The following is a 25466-nucleotide window of genomic DNA, read 5'->3' as shown; positions in this document are numbered from 1 at the left end:
TTCTTTTTTAAACAGTTTAGCACTTCTAGATTGAATTTCTGGACTTTCCTCAGAATTATTGAAGATGTGACTAGCACCAATCTGACTTTAACCAACTCAATTATTTTGCTGCATCTATAGCTGTGAAATTATTGTCAGATTCATCATTGAAGTTCAACATTTGCTCCAGTACTAGGGTTGTAACAGGTTGGAAGACCCCCTACATACTTGAATGTTTATAATCCCATATATTTTGAGAAAGGAGAGCCAAAAAAGTATAAATAATTACAGATGTTTCAGAAATGCCGAAAAACTCCTCAACCCTTTTTGAGCGGGTTCATAAATTTCACTTATCCACGTTATAATTAACACGATGAAAATCCAAACCCTGAATAAAATACCAAATCTTTTTCAAGAAAATGAATTTCTTCCCGCTTTTGTGCAAGTGATAGAGCCGCCCCCTCCTCAACTCCAAAAATAATAGTAAAATATTTTGGAAAGAGGAATATTCTGTCTTTTTGTATATGCTACCCATTATTTTTACGCATACTCGACCCTTAAGAGAAAGGGGAAAAATTTTTACATTTCTCTCTCTCTCCCCTTTTGTTACGTAAAAAGCTGACAGGCAATCCCAACAATTGCCTGTTGATCGAAATCTGGTTGAGTGAGAGTGAAATCACGATTGCAGATGAAACAGCAATAAATACTGTCTTCTCTCGTCACTACCGAAATAAGAAGGCTTTTAAGGAGGCGATATATCGCGTAATCACCGCTGAGATGGTCAATAGAGCGACAATGACAGAATTCCTGAACATTCCTAATTTATGATAAAGCAATTCGAAAAATAGTTTCAGAATCATTGTAGGAAATGGAATGGGAATTTTAGAATTATGAAGGTGTTGAATTCAAAACTTCGGGTATTTTTTTATATTTTTAAGCAAAAGTAGAAATTTTTCATATGCCAAGTAAAGATAATTGAAGATTTTAATGATGTTCTCTTAAAGAATAGGAGTAATGTGAATTCAATAATCTACTATCAATTGGAAAATATAATAACCCATTGCATTTTATTGGGCTTGGATCCAGCACCATTATTTTACAAATAATCGTAATTTACGTTACGACGGACGTCACCAAAAATTTCGGGTGGAGGGAGGACTAAAGTGATATAACAAGAGGCCTGACCATGATACTCTATGTATATAATGGCAGTTAATTTCTTGCATTTTGGGATCAAACCGCGCCACCGTACTTGTTTTGGGATAAAAATCATTAAAGATCATATTTTAACACGACACATTATTAACATTTGTTTGGGTCAGGCGTTCTTGACCTTTTGTATAACACGGATCACACCGCCTTCCCTGTGAGAATGAAATGATAGCTACTGATTTACAAAATAGTATTCAGCACAAATAAAGTACAAATAATGAGTTAACATTTTTTATCACCCTAGCTCATGGACTCCCTTGAATCTGTCCAAATACCCCCGAAAGGGTTCTCAGAACCCTGATTTAAATTCTCTGGGATCGATATGGTAATGTCTCAATGGTTTGACTTGTTGGCATCAATCTCGGCATAGATTCCAGTGTTACTGGTTTCAGCCCCGAAGACACATTGGGTTCTATTCGTAATACATATGTGCGGCACACTCATATTTGCATCTACTGCAATAACAATATAGATATATGCATTTGTTTGGGATGCATGATTGTTCATTTATCTCAATCAACATAGTCAATCACTGTCAGAGAACAATCATTCCTCCCCCCCCCCATAGTTTGGTGAACGAGCCGTGCCCAATCAAGTTCGTTAGAAATCACGTGAATGTCAAATGATAATGCAATTACTTTTCCGTCGCTCCAACAGCATTGGGTATTTGGAATGTATCCCGATCCAAAGTTATAGCCCCGGATGATGGAACGTACATTGGTTCACTGAGTTACGCATACTGTGGAGTATATGTATTGGGAATCCTTGATGTTCCCTAAAGTAAATGTAAAATCAGTTTGAATGTGCGAAGCACGTACCTGATTAAGCTGATAATGCTTACTGGTGTGTCAGCTGATGGTTGAGCTACTTCCCCTTGTGTTTGCTGAGGCAGTTTCGATACTAAGTTTTAATCGCGCAATTGGTTTAGGATGACGCTTCGCTTTACTCAAAGTTCACATAACTATCTCGAACAGATACAAACTCCCGTTCCTCGATGCTTTAATGCTATAGAATATAACATCTCTATAAATTACGAATTAATACTCAGAACTGGTGATATATTTATGGGTAAGTGCGAAAAGACGACAGATCGTGAGATACAGCATATTGGTTTGTTTTCTGATGCTAAAATGACATGAGCTTATTTTGAGTAAGTACAGGCCGGTACGTCTGAAGCTAAAAAGGATTGCATATAAATTTAAGTAGAAGGGCAATGGGGAAAAATTGAAATGGATAAACTGTATAAATTCAAACAATTGTGACATAACATAAAACCGGAACGGAAAAGAACGTTAATGAGTGGGCAGCAAGGAATCTCAGAAAAGTGAGAAGGGAAATACAGAAATGAAATTAAGAGCAAAATACCGAAAAGAGAAAAAGTGAAGAAATTTATAGTAAAGGGAAAGAAGAAAAATACGTAAAAGAGAAGGAAGAAAATCACAGGATGAAAAAATACAGAAAAGGAAATGAAAAATACCGAATATGGAAAGAACACAAATCTGGAAACAAAATAAAATACAAAAAATACGGTAATGAAAAAGGAGAAAAATACAGAAAAGAGAAGGAAGTGAAATACAGAAAAGAGAAGGAAGTAAAATACAGAAAAGAGAAGGAAGTAAAATACAGAAAAGAGAAGGAAGTAAAATACAGAAAAGAGAAGGAAGTAAAATACAGAAAAGAGAAGGAAGAAAAAGAAAATCGAAAGAAACACAAAAGATGAAAATACGGAAAACAGAAACAGGATAAGGAGAAAGAAGAAAAACACAGAACAGAGAAGTACAAAAACACAGGAGAAAACAAGAGAGGGGATTCCCTTTTTTTCTAACCAGAGCACAACTCCAGTCTAACACCGTAGAAAGCTTACTGTCATAAAAAGGTCGTTTAGGAAGTCTGAGTGCGTGTACCTAGGCATGCGCCTGCGTATCTAGTAGTGTGTGTGTGCATTTTCGTGTTACCTATATTTCAAATTGTGAGTGAAGAGCAAGGACTGATTGTTTGTAGTACAAACATTCCTTGCTCTTCATATCATCTCCTTTATTTCTCTCTTTTTCCTTTACCATATCTTTTGTACTTTATTTTGTTTCCAGATGTGTGTTCTTCCTTCCATATTCGGTATTTTTCATTTCCTTTTATGTATTTTTCATCTTCTTTTTTCTTCTTCTATTTTTTCATCCTGTAATTTTTTTCCTTTTCTTTTACGTATTTCGTTGTATTTTTCTTTTACGTAATTTGTTGTATTTTTCTTTTACGTATTTTGTTGTATTTTTCTTTTACGTATTTTGTTGTATTTTTCTTTTACGTATTTTGTTGTATTTTTCTTTTACGTATTTTGTTGTATTTTTCTTTTACGTATTTTGTTGTATTTTTCTTTTACGTATTTTGTTGTATTTTTCTTTAATGTATTTTGTTGTATTTTTCTTTTACGTTTTTTTATTCCTTTTACGAAACAATCAATCCTTGCTTTGCAGACAACACAAAAAGCTTTCTACCCTTGCAGGATTTTTTTTCTCGAGTAATTTTAATAGAAAGATCATCTGGAATTCCCATCTCAAAGAAAGTAAACACAAACATACGCTGGGGTGGGGCAGAGTGCAGAAATTAGGGGAAAAAAGACGAGAAGGTCAGAAATTCAGTAAGGGTAAGAAAGGAAGGCGGCAGATATACTTAACAATAAAAGGAATGGGGCAGAAATTTCTGATACAGCAGAAGGATCAGAAATTGAGAAACGGGATTACCGTCTGGAAATTCAGGAAATTGCAAGAAAATGGGCGGAAAGAAAAGCCACGGAGAAGCGAAAAATTTTGAAAGTAGAGGACGGGTCAGAAAATCGTGAAAATTCATGGAGAAAGCAGAAATTGGGAAAAATAAAAATACTCTTTGGAGGTAACGTGTTGTCAACGTTTTCGATGACTACTGACACGTAAAATGAGCAGTATCGCGAGACAACTCGGAATCATTGGGTATGTAGGAAAAAAATTGAAACTGCAGAAGCAAATTCCCCCTCGCCTACGTTTCAGAGTAGCAGAGGTGTCCAAACTCTTCCTCTTGCGCCCATCGATTTCGTATCATTCCTTAACAACTGACACATGAGACTTTCTTTTCTAAACATTTATAACGGTAAATCCGAATAACTAATGAAAAGTATTTAAAGAATAGCAATCTCCAAATGTCACTTGGCATCATAGTGTACTCTCATCGTGAGGATCCAGGTTCGAACCCCATTAACGCACAGTGTGCGGTCGGCTGAATTTGATTTTCTGCGATTTTATTCAATGGCAAGGGAGAGGAATGTGTACGAGGTGTATGTTCGGTTAAGTAGTGGTAGTCTTCAAAGTTGTTTATTCGATATCTTTCGTTTATTCGTTTCCAGATGCAGATATTAATTCGCCTTCTTTTAAGCATCATAAAACTATTATTACTTCCTTTTTCCTCGATACCGTGAACATAAATCATATACTTTTACGTGTTGATTTCTTGGACGTGTCGCGATATATAACTTCACGAACTTTCTGCGTACAATTTTATCCGTAACATAAAATATCTCTGCTGTTACATATCTTCATAAGGTGCTATGCTCCAAGGTATAATGATGAAGATAATAATAAATTTGGTCTCAGAGATAAAGAGGTCTGCGTCTTTCCAGGCTGTGCTCGTAAATCAGTTCCGCATTTTTCAATATTGATATGTTCACGATGAATAAAGTTATATCCGATTACCCCGTCATCTCCGAGCTGGCGTCGATATACGTTGATCTTGCCAAATTAAGGTAATGCAGATACAAAAAATGCACAAGTACGATATATAGAACAGCATATTGAACACTTCTATACTGTCGGGGTAGTAGTTAACTACTTTACTGCACAACCAACTCCGGTCATATATCGCCATACGGAAATTTCCAACCAGAGGAGTTGGATAGAAAATGAATCTTATAATAAAAATGAATTGGGAAGAAATGAATGCTCAGGAAATGTGTCCGGGCTGCTTAAGTGCTCTGGAACTGTGAAACGCATCACTTAAGTGATCCGTTATCATGCCTCGGATCATTTAAGTAATCTGGGAATGTTCCGGGGGTTACTTAAGTGATCTCCGGGCCTACTTCAGTCATCTGAAAATGTACCACTTATCACTTAAATGCTCTGGAATTGCGCCACAGGTAATTTAGGTGCGGTCTGTAAATGCGCCGCTTAGTTCATTTTCTCAACATTGAGTTTGAGGGGGCAAGCCACATCATATAACCTTCAGGGCCACATTTGGTCCGCGGATCAAGGGTTTACCATATATGGCTTAAAGGGTGGGTCGCAATGATTTTACAAAAATTTTGAGTTCATAGCCTTCATACAGCATTGAAATTAACAGAAATCGATTATATTAATATACGAAGATTAATATATAAAATTAGAGATGTTTTTACATAAAACAAAAATTTTCGTCTGGGGGGGGGGGGGGTCGCACGAGCACCCTAAGCCCTCCCGCGTACGTTTCTCATCCCACCAATATGCGTTAGGAGGTAGGGGGGCCAGTGCTGATGAAATTTTGCTGAGAAACGAAGAGAGGGTGGTCAAAATTGCTAAAATTTTGCTGACGTAATACGTGAATCTCCTTATGCGTATCTACAGTTCGGCTAATGTAGATGGAAGGAGAGACATATATATAAACGTAGTATTTTATAAATTTATAAACCCCCACAAGATGAAAATCGCACACTGCGAGGTCCGGCAAATCTTGGGAGCCAGTGATATTTGACTGAATCGCCAGGTCCCGTACGGCCGATCCATTGTTTAGTAATGCGATTGTTTAAAATTTCTCGAACGCCCAAGCTCCAGTGTGGTGATGTCCCGTCTTGCTGGAAAGTGAAGTTATCCGAATCGGTTTCTAACTGTGGGAAAAGCCAACCTTGACAAACACTAAAATGATGGCCGAAGGAAGAGCGTTATAGCGCTACCTTTCGCCAACTGCGTGAATCTCGAGATTTTCCTCTTTCTACCTATACATTATTCGATCAAAACAGATTAAAATCTGAAGTTATGTTTTTTTTTTAATCATATGATTCTTTTTGAAACATCCTGTATATATATTTTTTTTTATTTTCGTATTCATATTAGCCTAAATTATCAATGAAGAAAAATAGTTATCTCAATATTTCTTTATAATTTTTTTTTGCCAATGTTTTTTATAATAACTATTTTTATATTTCCTTATTAATCGGTTATTCGTAACACAACAATAAATTAATGGCTTCTTTGAGCGAACCTTAGAGATCAAAGCTAATGTGATTAAAATTTGTTCAATCGTAAAATTTTGAATTTCCTAGTATGTTTGATACAGGCGAATTATCTGTCATTCGGTCGCGCAAATATTGAAAGCTTGTTAAATATTACAATGAACAATCGGAATACAGTACGGAATATGGGAGCAACTAACCACACTAAAGTCCCATTAAGAATTACAAACAAATTATGTTTTCCATGGCCTATAGTAGTATCATACTCCGTAAAAGTTTCATTTGCAGTTGAAACTTATACTGAGTACTTTTCTGCTGATTGTTACCTATTTCAGTGTATCTCTAACTGTAATAAATCATTACAAGAAAACATCAGAACGCGTACGTTTCTTTGATAGGAAATAACTCTTAAAATCACATAGCTACTCCATTAGTTCGTAATTAGCTTGGGAAGCTGCTGTTGTTTTCCCATGACTACATCAAGGCTCAGAATTTTAAGCTCTATTCGGCTTTTTTAAACTCTCAAAAATGTCTGAAAATTCCAAAGAAAACTCTTTAATAGCGATGTTTCGCAAATACTTTTTAGGCCACTGGAAAAGTCGCAACAATTAATTTTTGCTTCTCTAACAACTCTTCAAAGGGAACTCTTGATAATGGTTGCAAGTAATTTCAAGCATCGTGTGCTAATCAGGCATTTCCGTAGCAATAACAAAGTTTTCAGCTGTGGAAAGCGTACATAGCCGCAGTTAATAGTAGGAGTAGTGGTAAAAGCAATGTTTCGTCTTTTAAAGTTTTCAGAGAGAGAATTCTCCAGAACTTTAAATGTCTCTGTTAACCAACCTAGACTAATTAAAACCATCGCTTTTATGGAGGATATTTATTGTTGTTTTCTAAAGAGAATTTTCGGTACTTGTAACGGTATGGGAAGTTTTGCTTTTGTTCCCATGAAATAAAACTCTCTGAAGCGGTTTGGAGAGAAGAAAATTTCTTGAATTTCACTTTGTTTCGAAGAAGGTAGATTGAACACAGAAAGAGACATTCCAGTTAATTTCGTTAATTATTCTTCTTGTAATCACATTAAGTCATTTTCCAGGGCTTTTACTGTGAGCAGCGCCTATAACTCTATTCTTCTCCACGTCACTCATAAACTTTGGAGAAGATTTTCAACGGAGAATCGGTCGTCGAGAGGAATTGTTAAATATGTACGAACTAACGACCTTAACGACAATTTTTCGTTGTGGAGCTCTCAATTTTATCGCTGGTCTTTTAATATACCGTGGAATTTATTGCAAATTAAGACAGACGCAAAACGGCTTCATTTTACAAGTTCCGCTACTCGAACATTGATGGAGAGGATTACTCTAGCTATATTGAATATTTTTCACTCCCTTCATTTTCGAAAGTCAAATAAAGAAGGGGAGTATTGATTTTAATGGGATTAGGCAGTTACCCAAGTGTTTCGAGGATGTTCCACGAACAGAATTTGTTCCTCAGTTACGTCCTTCAACGATGTGGTGCCACGAACACGAAGTATAAAATTGCAGCAATTACCAAAACAAGATTACGTGGGAAAATTTCTTGAATGAGCGTCAATCAAATATTTATATTTGTAACTGGAGATCTTCGACTAACTTTCTTACGTATCTCTTATTTACGGCTACGGAAAATAATGATGGATACTCGATTGGATTAAATCTACATATATATATATATAATTAATTTCCTGTATTTGTGTGTTCTGTGTTTGTGTGTGCGCGCGTGTATTCTCTATGCAAATCTACAATTTTAGATCTATCGTTGCCAAATTCTGCATATATACCAAACAGGGCCCGACTTGAACGATAGGCTACTTTAAAAGTTTTTCAGAGCTGGCAAATGCCCGAAATGGGCAAAGAACTGTTGAGCAACAATGGTTCCTGAGCCTCAACAATCAGTTTCGGAATTTTCCCGTTAGTTACCGTGGTTCCCTAGCAATCCGTTTCATTCATGTATATGCCTTTTTAATGGCATGCCACTTTATCAATCCTCACAGTAATTGAAGAAAACGCGGGGGGGAAACGCATGGTATTATATTATATAGTATTCTATATTCTCAAAGTGTAAGATATTTTTTCCCCAAATGAATTACTGTGTTTTGAAAATAACGGTGGAGCAGCAATTATTTTTCATGAAAAAATAAATAAATAAGTAAAAACTGAACAAAAAGGAAACCAAAGGTGGGGTGAATAGATTTTTCTTCCTGCAACACAGTTACTTCAACCCTTTTCCCGTCTTCAAAGGCCTCTTATTTTAGCATTGGCAAACCCAGATAAGTAAAGTTTTTAAAAGTTGATTTCTCAATGAAGCACTTCTAGCTATAGCACTCACTTGGAGTAAAGTAGAGAAAAACAGCGTTAAATGCAGGAAAACCGTTTTATCCGCATTTAAAGCTGTATTTTCAACTTTCCTTTTCTAATTCGAATGTCGCATTGAATGTTGGAGTTAGGTACTTGGAATTTTTTGTTGTCATCAAGAGAGACAGAGCAACATCTTTTTATGGGGGTTTTTGGAAACTATTCGTTAAAACGAGATTTTCGCTATAACGGTATTCGTTAAAACGGGATGCGATTATATCAGGATGAATTTCACTGCTTTAAAATATATTAAATATTTTCAATTATAAATATGGTTAGTCAGAAATTATATGTACTTGCCACAAACATAAACCTTGTTTATTAATAATAATAATCATTCTCAATCGTTTATAACAGCATTTAAGGAACAACAAAAAATATCGTTATAACGGATTGTGGTGATGTAAGGATACGAAAACTAGTCTAAAATATATTGCCAGGCGTTACCATAAAGAGGGATTTCACCCTGATAATAATTACGTATAAATGAATATAAACAGAGTGGACATTGCTCTTTTCCTGTAATAATATATGTATGTTGTTTGCATGCAGATAAACTGCACACATTCTGAAAATTCAAATTATGATAAAAATGACAGATTAAGTAAGTATTTTCCCAGCTTTGCTTCGGAAAACGATAAACAACAACGCTATTAACTAATTGCGCTCAAATCCGCGGTGGAAAGTTCTCGATCGGCAAAATAAATAGAAAACGCACGATCACAGAAAAGGAAAAAAAAAATCTTATTTAAAAATACAATTTAATAAATAGAAATATGATTATTAAGATAAAAAAAATAAAGTTATATAAAATAAAACTGCAGTTAAATAAAAATAAAATGGAATAAATAAAATAGGAATAAAATAACTTATGATAATTAAATAACAATTCAGTATGATATTTTCATGTACATGCATATTCTGTCTATTACACAGTAGGATGGATCGAAAATCATAGGAAATTTTCGTTTTGGCATTGGGTAGGAAAGTTGTGTCTTAGTGATATCAGTTTACACATAATTGTTCTTATTGAAATCCATTCATATCTTCCGGTTGCGCAAGAGGTTCAAAAATAGTAAAAATTGGCATTTTTATGAAAATGTATTAAAAATTCTGTGAATTGATGAAAAATGTTTATAAATTTGGCAGAGTACTCAGGTATTAACTCATATATGATAATGATTTTATAATAATACATGAAGTATAAATTCAAACATCAAAGCAATAAATCATAAAAATTTGTGGCTTTTTAAAACATAAACAAATAAATAAATAAAGCTGTTGAAGATATAGTTAGAGACAAACGGCGTGTGAAGAATTTGAAAAGAAAGCGTTGAAAGTGACATGATGTAACAAATAATGCAGATAATGATGGAAGTGAAATAGTAGAACTGATGGAATTAAAAAATAAAAAAAACTTTCAAACATTCGTTTTCCAATGCTTTAAATCGTTCGTCTCTATCTTTGACAGTTTTTCTTTTTTTCAAAATTTGTCAAGAGTCCTGGATCACATAGAATTTAATATAAGTACAAATATGGACAAATAAAAAAATAAAATAAAAATCCGCAAACTCAATTGAAAAGTTTAGTGCCATGAGCCCAACAGAAAAAAAAATCAATAATTTATATTGAAGAAACTAAGTTTTATTTTTTAGTCCCCATCCTTACTTCGATTCTTTGTAACACCCGTGTTACAAATAACATGGCTAGAAATCCTATATAGGCTTGTCATCCTCCGCGTCACTAAAAGGGCACATGTAGAAACTTTTTTGTAAAGTAAAGAAAAACAAAAAATTTTGAATTTTTCTTTTCGAACCCTTCATATCGTTTGTCTCTACTTTTCAATTTATTTTTGAAATATTTTTTCAAAAGAGGTCAAGGCTTTTGGGTCACTATGTATATCAGATAAACCATCAATGAATCAGACCCATAAATACTCAGAAGCAATGACCATCCCAATAAAATTGACTTCAAGAACTGGCATACACTTGGCTCACTTCGGGTCATAGTCAGAGGTGCTCTCTTTTTCAGAAGCTTATCACATACTTCGCCATCAGAATAGGGAGGTGACTATCTTCATAACAGGACATGGCCCATTCCCTATATATATATATATATCCGTTCTACCATAGCCCACTAAACAATTAATGTCTAAACAATTGAATGTCTACTAAACCAGTGGTTCTCAACCGGGGGCCATATGACCTCAGGGGGGCCCTAGGATATTCCACGGGGGCCACGGATGAAAATCTGGCAAAAGGGGAGCCACGGCTACTGATACGGGGGCCACGAAGAAGTTTGTGGAATTAAATTTTTTTAGTCACTCTGACTAAAAAAGTTTAAATTCAAACAAAAAATTCATAAAATATATTTTTCGCAATTTTTCCGCTATTCAAGTAACATTAACATGAGGAAGGAAATAAAAATAGTGTTGCATGTAATCTGGGTGGGTTTACGACTTGGGGGTGACAGTAGGCCCTGACACAAACTATTGAAGAGGTTTAAAGCAAAATGGAGTAACTGTAAAGACAAAGTTGTGTGTGTGTTCAAAGACTTTTCATTCAAAGAGGGCTGCCATAAAGAAAGCAGACAAAGATTGGTTGACCATTCGTTGACATTTTTTTGAGTGCTGGTAGTAAATGCAATCCAAGAAGTAGATGGGTGAGAAATGAAAGCTTGTGTGTAGAAAAAAAAACCCATCGTTTTCATGCAATTACAGACGGATAGCCAACTAGTTTAGCTCAAAGCTATCTTCAACCGGCACTGAGTGGTCTGATCATTGATCATTTTTGTCACCCCCGTTCACCACGGTCATTTTCTGCACGCGAGGGCTAATTAGACCCCGGGACCTACAATTTATTGCCGATTCCGAAAGGCAGGCTTGTTTCTTATACTCACCGAGAAGTTGGTGCGCTAACCCCTCGATGGGGGACTCCGAGCGGTAGCAATTTTTTGCTGCGGTCAAGTCGTCATTTTTTGTGTACCCCTGTGTCAGGAAAGTTTTCTGACAAGGACGAACCGGGTAACGAACTCGCGACAGCTCTAAACCTGAGTGGTCTGATGGGGAATATATTTATAAAAATCGAATAAAGAACGATTGCTCTGGGGTATTTTTTTAATGAATTTTCGGGGAGGGGTGTGCCAACACCCTTTGCCTCCACTGAAAAGAAATAAAGTTGAATTCAGTTATAACGAACTGCAAGAGACCAAATCATACACGAGAAAAAATACCCACGAAATTAAATTTTTTAAAACTACATTGCTGTATAACTTAAGAAAATGTAATTGCATAAATTTTCTGTTGCTTCAAAATCTTCAAAGTGTTCATATGCCATTCATTTCAATTTAACAGGAAAAACGTGATTTTAAACATATTTACGACGATCTTAACGTCATTTGGTTTGCTGATTGGTTTCTAAATGCCATCCAAGCAAATAATGTATTGATCTGTATCTGTCAAACTAAAATTTGTGGTTTTTAGTGTTGATAATACGCATGCAAAACCAATTCAGCGACGCATTTTTCACAATCTTCAAAAACCTCGTTTTATTTGATAGATGGAAATGATGTCTAAATGCCAAAGATTTGGAGTTCGAGTCAAAATGAAAATGCCAAATAATTGAAATTGTGCTTCGTATAAATGAAATATTTTAATATTGAAAGCTATATTAAATAGAGGTTAATCGTAACCGTAGTCAAACGTCTCATAAATGTGAAATTTTGTCATAAAACTGAGTGTAAAAGCCCGAATCTCCCTTGCGCACAAGTGGAAATTCAAGGCATTTACGCACAACCGAGCCCCTCTTGGCCATTTTTCTTTTTTTCTCCCCACCCTTTCTTTCTTTTGTTTTCCTTCTTAAATTTTATAAAAGTAAAATGACATAATCATTATAAAAAGGACTGTTTTCACATCAAAAATTGCAAAAATATCAGATATTTTTGGTGGGAATACAGTCAAACCCCATTATAATGAACTCCAAGAGACCGGAGTAATAAAGAAATTTCGTTAAATTTCAGATTTTTATATTGTTCCTATGTAAACTTATCCGGGGGGATTAGAAAAGTTTTCGTTAAAACGATATTTTTTCCGTTATAACGGTATTCTTTAAAAATAGAGTCGACTGTATTTTTTTAGGTGTATATGTAGACTGCATGGGTAACAGGGCGTATGGCACTTTACTGGCGAGTCGTTAGTCTTAAAGACATACCCAACTACAAAAAAGTATCCAAATCACGTGCCCAACTCAGATATGCCATTCATGTTGTAAGGGGTTGTATAGTTATAAAATAAATAAAAAAAAAACAATTTTTATACCATCTCCGTGTGCCAAAGAACCCAATTAAGAAGTTGTTGCTCTGTCTTTTCCGATGGCAACTAAAATAATTTCACGTTTCTAACTGCAATATTCACCGAGATATGCGAATTCGAAAAATTCAGGAAATTTGGGGAGAAAAAAACAGCATTAAATGCGGGTGAAATGGTTTCCTCGCATTTAATGATGTTTTTTTTGCAACTTTCTTCGAATATTTCAGTGAATATTGCACTTAGAAACGATGAATTTTTTTGTTGGAGACCGGGAAACAACTTTCCAATTGAGTTTTGTGGCACAGGGTGTCCACATAAAGAGTTAACATTTTTATTTTAATAACTACGTAACCCCTGGCAACATGAATCAAATATCTGAGTACTACACATTATTCGGGTACTTTTTCCAACTGGAAGTATGCCTCTAGGACCAACGATTCGCCATTAAAATGCCGCATGCCCCGTTACCTATGCGCCTTGTATATTGAATATAGTACAGACTATTATGTGAAATATTGTGTTGTGTTTAAGCCAACTCGCACGTTGCTTCGTTCGCCTGCGAGAGAGCGGTCACATTATGAACCAAAAAGCCACTTGAAGGTAACTTGTCACATCCAACGAAATATATCAGATTTTCACCGTATCGAAATTGAAGTCAACAAATTGATAATTTTCTTATTTGAAAATCTGATTAGGGGTCATTCAAGTATTACGTCAGCATCGAGGGGAGGGAGGGGGTTTCGGATTTGCTGACTTTTGATGATGGGGGGGGGGTTGAAGGTTGCTTACGTCATCAACGACCCCTTTTTGAAGATATGAAATATTCTGAGCTGCTGACGAAATTTTGCTGACGGGGAAGTGGGGGGGTCAGTGTTTTGCTGACAGCGCGGGAGGGGGGGGGGTAAAAAATGGCTGAAAATCTGTTTATGTAATACTTGAATGGCCCCTTATCTATATTTGCCGACGGGCTTGAAATCCTGATAATGAATCATTATTATGTTCACATGAACAGTTTTGTCACTGCGTTACGCAATGACAAAATCCGTATATACCGGGTGACCCGAAATGTTACGCCGTCCGCCAATAGAAGTTATTTTTTTTTTTTTTTTTTTTTTTTTGCCTTGTAGCAGCATTTGCCGCGAATTCACAATGGCACTAACAATTTTAAAAGGGAATTAAAATTAATTTAATACTCTAGAATACTTTAAGAAATTCATTTTTAAAAATATTGTTGGTGCTGCTACCTACTTTCAAAATCAGAAGTGCCTTATGAGGTGATGACGAAGCTCAGCTATAAAAAACTAAATTCTTCATTCAGCTTTGCTCCTTATAAACAAAGCTTATAAACTGACCTAAAAGATCAAAATTCCAGTTCGGTAATTTTTTCAAGACCCAAAGAGAGATCCAAAACCAAGATCCTCCACACAAGCAAACGACAGGTAAGATCGTATAAAGTGAATTTTTCCACTCTCCACGTTATAGTAATGTGCTGCCATCTAATGTCAAATTTAAAAGTGACTCATACGGTGATGATGAAGTTCAAAGTGAAAAAAACTATATTCTTTATTCCGCTCAGTTCCTTGTAAACAAAACTCATAAACTGAACTGGGAATTCAAACTAAAAGTTCGGTTATTTTATCTGAGCATGAGGAGACGTCCAGAACGAAGAAACTCTTAATGAGCAGACGACAGACGGTTTGTTCGGTTCCCTACATGCTAAGCTCACAAACAGAACTGGAAGTTCAAACTTCCAGTTCGGTTATTTTTTAAGGACAAAAGGAGAAGTCCAAAACAAGTAACCTGGAGAGAAGCAGACGACATTACTGGTGGAACATTACTGGAGGGAGAATCCAGCCATCGCGACTGCAGCGACATCAAATGACGTGACTCGGTCAAAACAAACTTCCCGCCTGGCAATTTTTCCATAGAAATGTACAGTTCGGTCTCTAAATATTGGGTTTTAAAGATTTAAAAGAAGGATAGAGAGAAGAACATTGATCTAAAGACAGGTGAAAAAAGATAAAATTATTTTTATTTAATACTGGAATCATTTCTTTCATAATTTCTTGAATTTTCCTTCATTATTTTTTGAATATTCTTTCATTAATTCTGGAATTTTATTTCCTTCATTAATTATTATTTCTTTCATTACTTCTGAAATAACTGCTTTCATTAATTCTGGATTTGTTTCTTTCATTAATGCTGAAATTATTTCTTTCATTAATGCTGAAATTATTTCTTTCATTAATGCTGAAATTATTTCTTTCATTAATGCTGAAATTATTTCTTTCATTAATGCTGAAATTATTTATTCCATTAATGCTGAAATTATTTCTTTCATTGATTTTCTGATTCTGATATCTCATGAATTCTGGAATTGTCTCCTTCATTAATTTTGGAATTATCTATTTTATTAATTTTATTATTATATTTCATTAATTTTATTGTTATCTCTTTCATTAATTTTATTATTATCTCTTTCATTAATTCTTTCACCAATTTTCGAATTATCACTTTTATCAATGCTGTAATTCTCTCTTACATTAATTCTACAATATTTTCTTCCATTAATGCTGAAATTATAACTTTCATTAATTTTGGAATTATCTCGTCCATGCTATGAAATTATTTTTTCATTTATTGTTTTAAACTCCTATTTATGCCATAAGAAAATAACGTGGGGGGGGGGGGGTTCGTGTTTGTTTTCACCGAGTCACGTGATGTTCCGACGGAAGATATTGGAGGACACAGTTCTCAGCACTGCCAAGGCGGAGCCCGCCTACTCTCTCCAAAGGCTTGATTTATATACTGTTGGTGCTGCCATTTAATCTCGAAATTTCAGGCAACTCATGAGATGATGAAAGAGAGATAAGAGAGTTCTTTGTCATTTTTTGGCATGAAATTTTTTTATGAGACGAAAATTTCGGTAACAAAATTCGTACATTTGCAATAATCGATTTTATGTGGAAAAAATAATTATTTCTTTGTACAAAATCATTCGGGAAATATGGGTGATCGAACAAATAAGTGAAAACACGGATTATGTGCTCTTCGGATAGGGTTAGCAGATTCAAAACTGAAAAAGGGGAACGCCTTCTGCGAACCTTAGGCAGTGCCGTGCCCGAAGGGCCTCAAGAGAAGAGGTGCCTCAGAAAAATGAGACGTAGTTGAATTTTTCGAGAATTTTCCAGGTAGGGCCTCCAAAAAATCCCTTGGCTCGGGGGGGGGGGGCTATGATGCTATTACGACGATCCTGCCTGTCAGTCCTACTCTTGTGGAAGTCATAGAATTCCAGTAATTGATTCCTTTACTTCTATTAATTTACATTAATTACACAAAAATAGCAATAAAAAATTCGAAAAATGATCAAAGTTATCGAATTGCAACGTATATTTGATAAAGAGATGATGAAGCGCTTTAAAAGTACGACAAAATGTTATGACTGTTTAATATGATTCGAGCCACGATGAAGTGTCAGCAGGTGGACCACGCGCTAATTATTATTAATGATCTATGAATTTTGTAAATTTAATTTAAATGTCATTCTATTTCAATGGCTGGTGTTTGATTACGATACAGACTATCAAACGCGTTCATGAAATAATGAAAAAAATTAGAGAAATAAAATGCGTTCTTTCTGGAAAAAAATTCCCCTCCAAGATTTATGTTCGCAACTCGAAAAGTTTGTAAGTCGGGAACAACTACATAAAATGTTTTTAGAGGGAGCCGCAAAAATTTTTTTTTGCATTGGGCCGTGAAATTCTTCCGAGCCAGGACCTGTGTCCGATTTTGAATTTAAATATCTCAGGGAATAATGCAGTCAAAAACATGTGATTTGTTTGTTGGACTCGGAAGAGAAAGAGCAACAACTGTCTGATTGGAAATTAGAGGGGGGGGTCGTACAAAAATTTATATTTTTTATTTCGTGTACACTGTATTTTTTCATCCTCAAAACTCGTACAGGGTGATTTTTGGTCATATTTTGAGAATTTTTAAAATTATAACCATACCGCTACGATGAACGGTTGATGGATAAAGGCTGTACCAACACTCCAGGGAGAAACCATTGAATCTTATAATGACCATAATATTACCAATAGGCAGGGCCGCGACTAGGGGGGGGGCAGGCGAGTCTGGTGCTCCGGGCGCATTACAAAAGGGGGCGCAAATTCAACCTATCCTTCAACCTATCCTTCAGCATTACGAGGGGGGGGAGGTGCCTAAATGAGTAGTCGCCCTCGCTAACCAAGTATCCAGTTACGCAGTTGCGGCCCTGCCAATAGGTATCTTATTTCTGACGAATCGCCGTTATATTGGGTACTTTTTCTTTTAGATACATTCTCAAGTTTGTAATTTACACCTAGTAGCATTTCTTTTACTTCTATGGATCAAACTACACAGTTGATCCACTAACGACACATAAAAATCATGTCCTTATTCTGTAGAACTTCGTTTGCTGCATGGGGCCCATCTGGCCGTTTCTGGCAACCAAGTGACAATTAGATCTGGTTCCGATTTTCAAGAGTAAATATGCAAATAGGTAGGTAGAAATTTTTAGCAAGGTAGTAGTTCCTCTCTCAGAAAAGTCGCTTTGTATGTGGGCGTATGATAATGTTAAGACAGACCCGGGCGGGCTTTACGAAAATTGTGAAAAGCTAATCGAGAAAAACTTGGCAATAATGTGAAGTCTAGTTTTCAATATAATTAGATTCTCATCTTTCGTGCCATTCTTGTGATAATGATCTTCAACTATACAATCAAGTGTTCTTACAATTTTAGGATCTTCTATCGGATGATGGATGTTGAAAAAAAATCGTGCATTAAAAAGAAAATACCATATGATATCTTTTTGGTGGTGCCCCTTTAGTACTGATACCCTAAGCACGTGCTTATTTTGCTTAATGGTTAATCCGGCCCTGTTTCTTTCTCTGGAATGAATGTTTCAAACAAATATTAAAAAAATTTTCACACGTATTTTAGTTCATTTTTTTAAGTTCATAGTATGGCTACAACATGGACCTATGTATATCCTTGATACATTATTGAAAACGATGTGGAAGGTTGAACTTTTCAATTGTGATTCATTTCTGTGTGGCTACTCCCTCATTATATACTACTTTTATCCGCATGAAGAGAATAAAATTAATAAAACTGCTTGCTACCGCATTTGGCGATTTTTATCACTACAAGAATGCGTATTTTGGAAGCTACAACTGACATTTTCTCAACGAAACCATAATAATTTACACAAAAATAAGCTAATTTTAAATAATACAAATTTCATCCAGTGCAGTAACTTGATGACATTATACCATCTTCAAGCTCAGAATTTACATTGATTGAAAATAATTTATTATATATATATTTTTTTTTACTGTATTCTATTACGTTCATTTTGCTCTTTCGTTATTTTCATAAATTAAAAATTAATCAAATTAAATTCAAACATATTTATATACTTCAGACAATTTTTGAATAACTATCTTCTAATGGAAAAACGGCCGGCGGGAGGGAAAGATGGGTAGAAAATTATTAATGTTCGCAAGAGGGAGCCATAGGAATGAGAAATGGTTGAAAGGGGGCCATGGACAAAAAAAGGTTGAGAACCACTGTACTAAACAATTGAATGTCTAGTCGGCCGTGGTTCTACACGTACATAAACACCCTCGAACAGACATATGTGCAGGCGGTATGGTGGGTACTCCAGTTCACTATGCCCCAGATTGGAAGTTTACAAAATATCTACATATGTACAAATATTTCGAAAACAATAGAAAACAATGGTTCACTCAAATAATCTAAGACAAAAACACGGTAGCAAGGATTACAAGCCTTGTCCAATACATACACGCTAACTAAAAACAAAAATCAGTCCACCAGATTTATAAAATAATGTTTTAAGTTTTGCAAAAATAAAAGAAAAACAAGAAATAGATAAAAACAACAAAAACAATTATATATGACTGCCACTACTAATACATAACCATTACATGTACAAGATATAGCGTGTATTAGCGGGACCCGAACAAGAATTTTTATGGCGTTCCCGTAACAATGTTCTAAATGTGATAACCACAAGTGTCCTCCATTCAACTCCTCTAACGGAGGTGCTAGGCGGGAGCACACGAATGGTTTCGTAATAACCATTATACATAGTTTTCATTTTATTTCATATATATATATATATATTTTCTTTTTTTTTTCTTTAATAAATGTAACCAGCCAGAGAGCGAGTCAACCAAAAGAAAAAGACCGAAGCTGTTCCTTAGCTAAGGCTCTCTCCAGACAATACCCCCCCCCCCCCACTTTAAACTAACCCCACATTACTCACCAAAGTAGGTTTAGAGCGAGACGACTGGGCCTGGAAGTAATATATTATGTACGCGCGCGCGTGTGTGTGTGTGTGTGTATATATATGAATGTAATGTATATACGTATATATGTGTATTTCCCTTTCCTCTATTTAAGTTCTTCATGCATTTCATGTCACAACACACGTGCGTACTCATATTGTCGTATTCATGTTGCTCACCGAGTAAAGTGCTAAGCGTGCTGGCATGGGTGATCTCTAATTGTAGATGGTCCCCACACACAACATATCTATTTTATATATTTTCATCAAATCCACCGGAGCGAGAGAACTCAACCCAATATAACTGATGCTGGATTCTATTCCGCACGTTATCAAACCCATTTGCTCACCAATAAAGTGTTAATCGAGATGGCTCGCTCCAATCGATGTTTTACATTTCACAATAAGATTCTCATTTCGTTTTTTTGTATCCTGTGTGTATAATATGGTAAGTGTAAGATAAAAGATGAGATGGGATGGGTCCCCCTTCACAATTGCTTTTAAAACATACTTCCGTTCTAATATGTATATATTCATCCGTGTTAACCAATGGCTCCCAATGGGGTGCGTGCTCCTTGGGAGTGTAGGAAGGCATTTTTAGGGGTGCGAGATGGAAGAAAAAATTGCAACATGTTGACTGATTATTCAGGGAAAATTAAAATGATGATAAAAATCGAATTTTCCAATTCCTATAAAAATATGAATCGTACCAATATTTTGATGCCTCATCTCCTAACTTCGGCTTGTAAAAATGTGTCATACGAATTTTGCGTTGTAAAGCTTCTTTTTCGATTAGCGATTGTACTTTTGTTTTCAATTTCAGTTTAGAAAAAATACCATTATTTACCTATAAAACTATTTCGTGTTTGTTTACATTGGTACCTCGTGTAGTAAGCATATTGTGCTTAGATTTGATACTGTCGTGAACACACGTGACTCAAAAACGTCAGAAAATTCAATCAAGTGTCAAAGAAACATTAATTTATAGTTGCTGCTGATGGAATCAATAAGTGAAGAACTATTAAATGAATCGTTTATTCTCTCCCTCCAAATCTCGAAAATTTGTTAAAAAAACAGTAATTTTTTTGTTGTGTTTTTGAATTAATTATAAAAACAAGAAAAAAAATGAAGACAATATTAAATATCAGCTATAGCAGAAAAGACATTAAGCATTAAACATTATACAAAATAATTCATAGAATTTAATTATTAAGTAATTAATATAATAATTTTTTATTATTCATTATTAATATATAAGATTAATAAAATATTACATAAATAATTAATTACAGAAATAAAACCTGGGTATTCTAACGGATAAAAAGCGTATTATAATATGGGGATGCGGGAAGGTAAGTTGCATTGTCTTGGGAGTGCAGGAAGCAAAAAAGGTTGGGAACCACTGGTCTTAACAAAATCCCGGAACTTTTCTCAAACACCCAATCCCATCACGTCTGTAATCACTACAAAATGTATTAATCGTGACAGTATCCAATTGCCCGGGGGAGAATATGTTGCAAAAATTTTGTTTTTTTTTCTTTTCTTCCTTTCTTTTCTTTTTTGACACAAAATAAAGTGTTCCGGGCTTCGTCACGAAGCTGAGCTGGAAGAGATCTCGGCAACGGGATAAGTCCAGTGGCAAAGTTCTGGTGTTCATTCATTCGTTATCAGAGATGATTCGTGCCTCCCCGCCTATGACACAGTCAAGAACTAGAATAATGCGATCAGCAATTGGAGGGGATAAGAAAAGTTGGACGAGGCAAAGAAATGTGGACTAACGCCTGCTGTGATTCAGCTCATTGAAGAAAAGGTGTTCCAGTGGTACCCATGTCCGTAAGGGCCAATATCGCTGCAATTGTTCTTTCGATTGTGAGGAGCAATTACCTAATTAAATCAATTTGTTAATTAATGGCAGAATTTAGAGAGAGATTACTTTTTCTCAGCCCAAGATATCAAGGAAACATTTAATTTCTGTGAACACGGAAAGAAAAGTCATCTTATACAAGGATGACGTCACTCTCCGCTACCATACGAAGGTTTTTAACAACTGGCTGCTGCGAAGATATATTTCGGAAAGAGAGAAAATTCAACTGCCCCTGCGGGGAATCGAACCCACGTCCTTTCACTTTCCGGGTGAACGCCCTAGACCCCTAGACTACAGAGTCACCGAATCTCTCAATCTTTCCTTGGAGCTCGTGTAAACTGAAAGGGACCGTACGTGGACGGCCGGACCAGACTCAGGCCAAGCTCACAACTGCTGACGTTGCCACCAGATGGCGACTTATACAAGGATGACGTCACTCTCCGCTACCATACGAAGGTTTTTAACAACTGGCTGTTGCGAAGATATATTTCGGAAAGAGTACACGAGCTCCAAGGAAAGATTGAGAGATTCGGTGCCTCTGTAGTCTAGGGCGTTCACCCGGAAAGTGAAAGGACGTGGGTTCGATTCCCCGCAGGGGCAGTTGAATTTTCTCTCTTTCCGAAATATATCTTCGCAACAGCCAGTTGTTAAAAACCTTCGAAAAGTCATATTTTCTCCGGCGGGACTCGAACCCAGGTCGTCTTGCATACCGGTCAAGCATACTACGATGTGATACGGACGTCTCCTGGCTAAGGAATGACGGTCGACCAAAGTTCGTTTTCTCCGGTTTTACAATTTCAAGTTGTGAATGCGAGCCAGTTTCCCATTTGAAAACGTCTACCCCGCATAGATGAGGCAGACTTTCAATATGATACGTACAAAATATGTAAGGGTTCGTGGCTGAAAAAAAAAAAGAGTTCAAGTTTTCTAGGCATTGCATTGATTTTGTTTAAATCCTTCATCACTTGGCATCTGAATCTCAGAAAAAGATTCATGAAACTTTCCCACATACTCATAAAACTAATGTTATATTCTTTTTCAACTCATTAGGATATGATCGGATTCTTTGAAACATTAAACGATGTAAATCGCTTATATCTTTCTTTTATATAATAATGGTCGTACCGGCGGCATATGCGACCAGCAATGTATGACCAACCGTTCAAAAAATGCATTTTCCTCTCTAAAGTGCATTTTTCTTGCTTTATATATCTTTTCCTTCGAAACCGCATTAACCACGGACGTTCTCTTTTATGGGAGATCATTTTATCCAATTTCCTCTCGAAACAATATGTCATTATGTATCTCCACTTAGTCGGCAAAATTTCGCTCTCTTTTTTTCCTCTTGCTTTTATGGAAGAGTAGAGGAGAGAGAAAGAGTAAATCGACAGCTTCTATACGGGAAAAGCACTTCCACGAGATAAACTTTTCCACAGAGTGCAGTCCAGAAATTCTTTTTCACGCCACACCCTGGACATAAATAAATCGCTATAGAGGCTATGAAAGTTCAGCAGGAAAGAAAAATGCAACTTCTCTCTCTCTATGCTCTCGTATACATGTGGAAGCAAAGAAGAAGAGTGTAAAAATCAATTTTTCACAAATGGACATAGACAATGGGAGCTTATGAATCTTTGAAGCATTGACTACACTCGGATAGACACACACACACACATACACAAAACGCATTTTTCACTATTACCTCTACCCTCTCCTTTCAGATTGTACCGGTATCGGTTATTAATAAGTGGAGTAGCAAATGCTACGGATTAAGGTAATCTGTGAGGGTCAAAAACGTGTTCAAATCCACGGAAAATTCCATTATTTAATTGAGCGTGTCGGTTATTGGTGGAATCAAAGAGTGGGAGGGGAAACAGCGATGGTTAATTAAATATGATGTCAGTCGCCTTTGGGGATATGTTATCAAAACTTTAGATTGAGTGCTCTAATCATTTATAATACTGTATTTAAGTTAACCAAGTTTACCTAACAGCGTATTTCTTGGTGTGAGCAAGCACTGTAATTAAACTCAATGCAAGTGCCGCAGTAGCATGTGTTACACTTTCCAAAATAAAATCAAATTTGCTTGTGATTTTATTGTCGTGCTTTTTTTTTCCGCAGAAAAGAAATGAAGACACGAATTCTTGATATGGGCATTCAGATACAGTATTTACAAATGCTAAATGCTATGGAATTTATACCCGATGATCGTTTCGTGACACATGGGTTCGTTTTCAAGGGGAAAAAAATGTCAAATCGCAAGAGGTGTTTCGTACGTACCAGAAGACGTAGTCATAATGAGTGACCGCCTGCTCAATTGTTTACTACTACTGTTTTTCGGGTTCCATGTGAAAACATCGCCCCAACAGGCATGGCCGTAACTAGGATTTCGGTGGGAGAAGGGAAATAGGGGTTACATCATGATTTTGCCGCTCCCATCACTGTAAAATTCAATGATTTCATAACGGTGTTTTTGTACGAACCTAAAATTTGCTACCCGGCCCAGTGAGCCCTGTTTGTCCACATTTAGTTCCGACCCTGCTGACACAAACATTGCTTGTGAAACCATCGGCCCGACAGAAACATTGCGCTTCTAGAAACATCGCTTGTCGAAATATCGTCCAAATAGGAGCATTGCCAAGTGAAAGCTCTTGAAAGAATAAAATAGATTGCATGTACAGTGAGCCCCAATTAATCGGATAACGGATAAATGGATACACCTACTAAACGGATGAAATCATCCGAAACCAAAATATATAGTCATTAAATTATTTACAATTTATCAAAATTTATCATTTTACCATCGAAGAAATTAATTAAATATTCATTTCATTAATCATTGGTTTAATTATTATTACGCAGCGAATAATATATAAACTAAACAATGTAGGTAAATACAGAGGTGTGTGGCTTGGAGCAGCTTGGAAAAAAAACTGAAAATTATGTTTGAAATTTCTGCAGGCAGTTCAGAAATCATAAAATATTGACAAATATGCTTAAATGTCTGCCTTCAGCTTTGGATTTATAACTCTATGATGTATCATTTTAATGATGAAGTATTAATGATTTTTGATAGATTTTTATACAATTTTGTTCATTTTTTTCGTCAAAGATCAAGTTACAATTTCTGAAAACACATTTTATGTTCGCATTTCAGGACCCACGAAGGTATTGACAGCTGTTCTAGGAGACAGGGTAGCTCTTCCTTGTGACATCATCTCACCTTTGGATGGAGATGAAGTTTATTTAGTACTGTGGTATAAAAATGACATAGCGACACCAATCTACAGCCTAGACGCGAGGCGAGGCCCTGTCCAAGCCGGACGTCATTCCCCTAGTGACTCCGTCGATCGTCGTGCCTACTTCAACACGATCTCAAAGCCCGCGGCCCTCGAGATCGGCTCGCTGGTGGCCGATGACGAAGGCGACTACCGATGTAGAGTGGACTTCGAGAAAGCTCAGACTAGAAACTACCAGATTGGCCTCAAAATATTAAGTACGTGAGTGCATTCCTTTTTTTCCCCCCGTTGTTTCTTTCTTTCCAGGATCTTCGCCAAACTTGTAAAGACGAGATTCATTTAGGATGCTGTGAGCAATACGTGACTGATTTTTTGGACATCTATCGATAAATTGTACAGCCTCTAGATATTTGCTCTAATCAAAGCTTCCCTATTGCTGCCGGAAACCTTCGAAAGCTTCTAGAGACTCGGCAAAATGAGGGAGATAGAAAACTCTATCACATTACTAACGGAAGTATATTGATTCCACAGATGCCCGAAATTGATTTCGTTTAGCTTGAAACAAGTCGAAATTGTTCACTGTTTAGTCATTAGTACAAAGAACTACTGGAACTTTATTGGACCAATTTAGATTGAATGTGAACCGAAATAAACAAAAATAAAACGAAGATAAATAATTTTGAAATATCAATAACATATACCGAGTGACCTGGTGACTAGCGGGTGACTTGAATACATGCTCTCATATTATTATTATTACGCCATAACCACGGTGAGTGAAATGGAGAAACAATTTCAGATTCAGCCGCAAGAGTGAGCTTCCATGACTCGAAACTGTGTTCAAATCTCTCAGAATTACCCGAACTTGTTTTTTTCCGCCTACTTTTATCATAACCTATA

The 25466-nt window shown here is 36.0% G+C and overlaps 1 protein-coding gene across 1 annotated transcript in view; it reads left to right on the top strand.

The window, feature by feature from the left end:
• The window catches only part of LOC149084187 (neural cell adhesion molecule 2-like), a 265084-nt gene that overhangs the window by 190255 nt on the left and 49363 nt on the right, over positions 1-25466 (top strand). Inside the window, exon 2 of the mRNA XM_089234532.1 lies at positions 24485-24823. Coding sequence (XP_089090658.1) covers positions 24485-24823 — 339 coding nt within the window. The remainder of the gene's footprint in view (positions 1-24484; positions 24824-25466) is intronic.

The sequence above is a fragment of the Pholcus phalangioides genome, unplaced genomic scaffold (assembly GCF_987345545.1).
Source record: "Pholcus phalangioides strain wild (caught in Gottingen) unplaced genomic scaffold, Ppha-v1.0 ptg000008l_1, whole genome shotgun sequence".
Taxonomy (NCBI): domain Eukaryota; kingdom Metazoa; phylum Arthropoda; class Arachnida; order Araneae; family Pholcidae; genus Pholcus; species Pholcus phalangioides.
Note: the sequence above shows the minus strand (reverse complement) of the source record. Positions and strands in the feature narration are given on the sequence as shown.